Below are 6,991 nucleotides of genomic sequence, written 5' to 3' on the forward strand. Positions count from 1 at the left end.
TATATATATACACATACACATTCTTTAGTTTACAAGTAGGCATACAATACTTGACACAGGATTCGCTTTAGTGTTTTCTAAAGACAGATGTCTCTCATTGAAACTTGGTTGGAGTGGTTCATAGTGAGAGGAATCGAGTGAATGCAGACAGATTGCTTCCAGGGACAATCATTTCTCCCGATTCGCAGGTAATCGTATCCTGTACGATTACATGTGGAAAGCCTGTGACAGCGTCCTCATCTATATGGACCTATCTGGGATTCCTGCCACAAGAATCCACAGGTTTCCCATGTGTCTGAGGCCTAAAGCTCCAGCTGCAGGCTACAAAATGTTCATCTGACTGAAAAAACGAAGAAAGTATTTTTCTGAGAGAAGTAAATAAAGGAATCGTACAAAATCACTAGAGATAAGTTCAGATTTGGAACAAACCCGATCTGAACTTGAGCACTTCCAAACACGGAAGCTACAGGTGCCTCCCGTTTGCAGCTGATCATAAAAAGAGGCGGTATGCTTGTGATGTAATTTATCTTATATGGCTGCAGAAATCACTATCTTCAAGGAAGCACAAGATGTTTATGGGACAATGTATTTCATATTTTAGGAAACTCACAATTTAAGTATTTGCACTTGTTCATTCTAGGACGTTCGCTGAAAAGTTGGACAACATGAACTTTGGGGAATCAGCATATTAATATATAGGTAGAGCCTTAGAAGGGCTTGCTTTTATTTCCACTGCCTTTGCTCTTACAAAGGCAGTACCTGTGATAAAATAAACTTATTCCACTCAGTCATCTCAGTTCATGAATGTAAGTCAGCTTCTGCAACAAAGAGAACATTTTACATTGGTCTGATTGTTGTAGAATTATCAGATTCCCTGTGCAATAGATTTTCTTTGAACAAAACTTTAAAACTGAATGTGCCACTGTGTTTGATTTATTTTGTTACAGGTATAAGTTATGGAAATGAAGTTGACTGGATGGACGCCCAAGGTGAAGAACAGTATCTGTGGCAAAAAATGATGGACAGCCCTGGAACATCGGTCGAAGGAACCCTAATGCTAAGATCCACTAAGAAAAGACACAAGAAGGGAACTCAGAAGTCCTAAACCGGTCAAGACTTTGTGATATTAATAGTAGACTGTTTCACCTGGATTCCTTTGCTTGGCATTTCAGAGTTGCTTCTTATGAACGGACTTCACTCTGGCCATAACTTTTATTACTGTAATGAAAGGGTTGCTACTGCACATCTGTGTATAGGACTGATAATGTTTAACTTGCTGACATACCAATTACATTTGTACAAACTATCATATACAGAATCTCTTGTATAATAACACTTTGCAAAGTAATCTTACAAAGTCAGAGACCTCAGTTAATGCTGTATTAGTATATAATTATGCCTGTTAGAAAAAAAAAAAAAAGCCTGAATTATTTTTAGAAATTGATGTGTGTAGAGAAAAAGTACACATAAGAAGGCCAAATATTGTGATTATGATACATATCTTGTACCTTACATCCATGTTACTGGGAATATAAATAGACATCACAGGGCCTTATTATACCCCTACCCCAATTCCCTAACTTATCGCACAACCTTGCCACTATCACTTTGTTCCTGTTGTATCTTAAGCAATGCCACTATGTGCCGTATGTCTTTACTTCCTTCAAACTGTGAACTTATGTGGAGTTTAAAGTATATAGTGCCAAAAGAAATATACTGTCAGGGCATAACTGCAGTCTTCTTAGGTAGTCTACATTCCCAAAGTAGGTGGTGGTGGTTCACGTGACAGTGAACATGCACATATCAAAGGATATATGTATGGGCAGCGTAATCCTACCTACTATTAGAATGACCTTTGGTTATGCTGGACCTGTGGAAAATGATATGATACTCTTGCCCAGTTTGAAGAAAAAGGAATCTTGATTTGCTTCTATGTACCTGTTCCCACCAGTGGCGGAACTGCCGCCGGTTCCCGGGGCACCGGGGCCTGAGGCAATGGGGTCCGGTCTGGTCCTGGGCACCCCCACAGACTCAGTGGGGTCCAGTCCTGCAATATGGGGCAGTGCACGGTCCCGGTGTTGGAACACTGGGGCCCCGCATTGCCGACGGGCTTCTCAGTGAGGGGGCAGGTCCTGTGACTCACCTCCCCTCCCGGCCGCGTCTATAGTAACAGGCGGCGGGAGGAGAGGTGAGTCACAGGAGACGTGTGTGTGTGTCACAAGCCCCGCCCCTTGCAGTGCACACATCGAAACTCCCTGGCTACGGTCCTCTGGCTGGGTAAGTCCGAGCGCCGGGGGAGGATGGGGGGGGGGAATAGTAGTTGTGTGCTGCTATTTCATGTAATCAGACAAGTGGATTATAATGGGGAATATTACACTGTAATGTTCCCTATTATAATCTATTTCTCTGATTAAATGATTACAGGTAGGCATGTGATCTATCAAAGTTTGAGACTACATTAGAATGTGTGACCAGTGACGTGGTCACACATTTTAACGTAATCTCGCCCAGTTTTTCGGCGGTGGAATAGGTGAAGAATTCCAACGCTTTCTCCGCTGTTCCAGGGCAGATCGGCATCGCAAATCGCATGTGCAGGAGAACTGCTCTGCCCTGAAACAGCTGAAATGTCACTTCTATTCGACTTGAGTGAGTGCGGTGCAATGTGAGATCGCAGTCTGAGAGAAGTGACATTTCAGGACCGATCAGCTGTTTCAGGGCAGTCTGCCACTGGTTCCCACTGCACTTGACATAAGGAAAAGAAGAAGCACCATCTTCTCGACTGATCTCCTCTCTATCCTCTCTATCCTTTGTTCCAAAACACTTGAAGCACAATTAAAGATCTGTAATATTTATTGTAAGACCTGTATATATTGAAATTTAAGAATCCATTGCTGGCAGTCAGGTAAAAGATGGCATGTAGTAGACATTGCATTATGTGAGCACTGCTGAACCCTACAAGAGGGGGAGAAGATGACATTCTCTTTTGGTGCACCTCTCTTGTTTTGATCCCCTTGTCTTCAGGATCCAGATGTCTGCTGTGGGTGTAGTTATATCTTGCCTGGAATATGTATTACAACACAGCAGTTATCCAGGGTTCCTACACACAAACTGAACTTAATGAAGACTGCTCAGAATCATTTTATGTAGTCACTAGATTTGCAATTAACACCATAGCAACACACAAAGTTGCTATGGATCCAAGAGATGCGGGCTTTAGTTGGACCCCCCTTTTCCATGTTTAATAGTCCTGCATTTTATACTACTTCCCTGAGCGCTTTGCATCTCAGAAAATGTCCCTGCATTACATCTCCATATAGCCTGAACCAGGATCCTGTTGCTGACATATCTGGAGAAGTGATTGGCTATAGGATGTGGTGAGAATGCTCCTAACAAGTGTTTCAGAACAAAATCGTTAATAACTAGACGTGGTTATAGTTTCCAAACTCTCTTTTTAATTCTATTTTCTAAATCCATCTAAATGCATTTAATTCTGTCATTATGTTAATAGCTTACATTTCAACAAGGCACAATCTTCTACACTGTACATTGGCATGCATTCTTAAAATGGGAGAGTGCACAAAAATGTGCTACCCCAAAAATGCATTGTTAGAGTTTTCTAAGTGAGTATTTTTGTACTTACTGAATGATTTAATACAAAAGCACAATGTAGATTTTTTTTAACAGGTAGATTTTTAATTTCTAAAAACCCGCTCCAGTGATTTTTTTTTTTATAAAATGATTTTTACCCAGTTTAATGGCCGCATCTGATAACTGGTAATAGCACATGTTACAATGTATCATAACATTCTATTTTAAAGATAATATTCTTGTTCTTGCATATGAAATAGCAGAAGTGATATGAAATCATAGAAATGATCTTTACCAATGCCACAAAAAATCAAAAGCATTGTCTAGACTCAGCCAGAGACATTTCAGGAAGACAAATATATTGTTTTACAATGAAGACGTGCCTCATCATTTTATTGTACATTATATTTATTGTATATAATACGTGGAAATCGATTGTGAAGTAGTTGTAAAGAGACACTAAATCAAAACACAAATTGTATGAGAATTGTATATAAACAAAATGTATCAATAATATTTACAGATATATATCTAAATGTTCCCATATCATTTATGGCGTGGATTGCAGACTACTGTTGAACGTTTCCGGACTCTTCAGGCTCAGAACAGTCTGCTTTGTCTTTCAAATGGCTTAAAAGAAAGGTAAAGCCAAACCTTATTTTGGCTTTACTTCTCTTTTGAGTCACATGGGTACATTTACTAATGTTCTTCTGTGACCCAAAGTGAGCCGACAGTACAGAGAAGCGCTGCAGCTGGGAAGCATATGGACAATATTGTCAGGATCCACCCTCCTGCCTCTCTAGAGCCAGAGCCAGCTGTGGCCATCCCTTCACCTGTCTGTCCCTCCACCAAGTACTGGAGGAACAGAGATAGGGGAGGGAGGAATCCCTGCAGGGAGCGGTGACAAACAGGCACTGTTCTCCGCAGGCAGAATCCATGATCTGAGAGATCAGAGGTCTCATAATCAGTCAGCTCTCAGTATAGAGCCAGTGTGTGACAGCTGAAGTCCAACGCCAGCTCTAAGTATTGGAAAGAGTATATTTTACTCTCCCAATACTTCTCCTTTAAGTCACCTGTGGTTAAAGAGAATCTACAAATATAGGAGCTCCTGTTGTTGAATTGCTTCTGAAGGTGCAAGCCACAGTGCTGTCTTCCTTCCATCATTCTCAGAGTTTACGGACGCAGAACATGCATGCTTCAAATCATCCAACCTGTATACTTGTTCCCGGTCAGTGACTTAGTAGTGAGGCTAGGATAATGATCACAGCCCTGTCATTTTCATCTATTAACATGTCAGCCAGTGTCCTCAGTTAATTATGTATTCGTATTTAATTATGCCTGATAAAAAAAGTCTGAATTATTTTTGATTAAAAACAAATGTATTTTAAATATTTTCAGTTATAATCACCTAAAGAAACAGTTTCAAATGAATTTGTAAATGTTATTAATAGTTCCTATATTTGCCAAATGTATTTTAAATGTATTTATCCTTTTAGATTACACACATGTTTAGTACACACCTGTACCTATCTTGATATGTCTTAATAGCATAATATTACAGATGTACAGAATTTTACATTTTCTAGAAATGGCTCCTAATATTTTCATTTACACATAAAGCTGGGATAGCCATACCTCTCTCAGGCCTAGAATTGTGGTTTCTTGTTATTTAACACAAGTCTTTCAGATGAGAGAATGTTGACATTGTATACAGTTGTAAGTGAAATACAAACATTGCTTTCATGAGTTTAAAAAATATGCATTTGCATTGAATTTAAGGGCATTCATAAGAGTTTAGATTTTCCAAACTGGGAACTTTTATGAGTGTTTGATTTTTCATTATGTAAAGATATACCAGAAAAAATGTGAAGAAAATTAAAAACGTATATGTAACGTTTACAGTGTGCATACTTTACTTCCAGCTAAAGAATGGAATATTACCGTATTATTTAAATGTTCCTCTACTTACACTACACTGCTTGGCCGTGCTTAAAGCAGGAATCCAGTCTAAACAAATACTGGCTAAATGCAAGAGGCATGTTTATTCTTACTTAAAGGAGAACTATGAGGTGAGTGAAAATCACTCATCCTCATAGATGAAGCCGACGTGTGACAATGAAACTGTCACAGGTCGGCTCAATAGATCGGGAAGTGAGCGAACGCATACCGTTGCTCGCTCACTTCTCGATCATATGACTGACTGTGTGACTGACGGCTCTCTGCAGGGATTCCCCCCTCCCTGATCCAATCCTCCAGCGCTGACTGGAGGAACGGACGGGGGAGGGGGCGAGCACAGCTGGCTCTGCCTCAGATAGGCAGGGCCAGCTGTCACTGGGTCATGGGAGGACGCTAGTATATGTCCTCCCGTGACCCTTACGAGAACTATAGGGAAAAACACTTAAACCATAGTTCTCTTTTAAGCCTTGGAGTCCTCTGTGTATTTTTTCCAAATCTGTGCAGTTATACAACAACTACTACATTTTGCCCCTGAACAGGAGCTTCCTGTAATAAAGACCAGTCACTGTTGCTCTGTCTCCTCGTGCAGGGTGACTGGTCTTGTATCCACTCCCTCCTGTAGTTTTCGGCAGGTAGTCTGTAATGAGTGGACCTTCTGGGTCCCTCCCACAGTTTTGCTATCAGCACAGGCTATATAAAAACCAGTGATGATGGAGTCACCACTTCTTTGAAAATATTTGTATTTGTAAAAGGTATTGAAGGCTCACAAAGTGGGTAATATCATTTGTGGCCATTGAGAAAGATATTTAAAATTTTAATTGTGTGCCTGAAAATCATTTTTTAATTTACAGACTAATACTGGGGTACTAATCCAAAAGATAACAGCAATACTGTATACATTTACACCACTCTGTTGCTGCTTCCATTGCCTTGGAGCTGAAAGTTTAAATATTTTCTAATCCCCTGCTGGATGCATTTTTTTCTGGGGCTTGTGGATAACCACATCCACAATGATATTATTCCCAGAATTCTACTATTGTCGCCTTAGCCACGAAGGATCAAGAGATTTATTAACCTTCCATGCACCAAACATTCGTAGTACATAGTTGTTTGAGATATAAAGACTGTACAATTAGATTCTAAAGTGTGTGTTCTGCTTTAGGGAGCATATTTTTTTTCTGCTTTGCATCAACACTCTCCTACTCTGATTCTGGTAATAGGACATTTTTTTCAATTCATTTAGATAAACTTATAGAAAAGATCAGTTGGTATGAATAATCTCATCACTATGCATTCTTTTTAGTGTAATTATATATGTAAATTGAGATGCCATATTCCAGCATTTCTCCACATATTTTTAGTTACGACATTCTTTCAAATTATGCAAAAACTCAAGGCACCCCACTCTGAAATGTAAAAAACATTAATGTAAAAATTTACAAAATGA

The 6,991-nt window shown here is 39.6% G+C and overlaps 1 protein-coding gene across 1 annotated transcript in view; it reads left to right on the forward strand.

Annotated features, from left to right (window-relative positions):
* Positions 1 to 1,243, forward strand: part of SYTL5 (synaptotagmin like 5) — an 82,826-nt gene extending 81,583 nt beyond the window's left edge. The window contains exon 19 of the mRNA XM_018553505.1: positions 948 to 1,243. Within this exon, the coding sequence (XP_018409007.1) occupies positions 948 to 1,105 (158 nt within the window). The 3' untranslated portion in view covers positions 1,106 to 1,243. The remainder of the gene's footprint in view (positions 1 to 947) is intronic.
* The last annotated feature ends 5,748 nt before the right edge of the window (positions 1,244 to 6,991 follow it).

The sequence above is a fragment of the Nanorana parkeri genome, unplaced genomic scaffold (assembly GCF_000935625.1).
Source record: "Nanorana parkeri isolate BGI_ZX_2015 unplaced genomic scaffold, ASM93562v1 scaffold122, whole genome shotgun sequence".
Classification (NCBI taxonomy): domain Eukaryota; kingdom Metazoa; phylum Chordata; class Amphibia; order Anura; family Dicroglossidae; genus Nanorana; species Nanorana parkeri.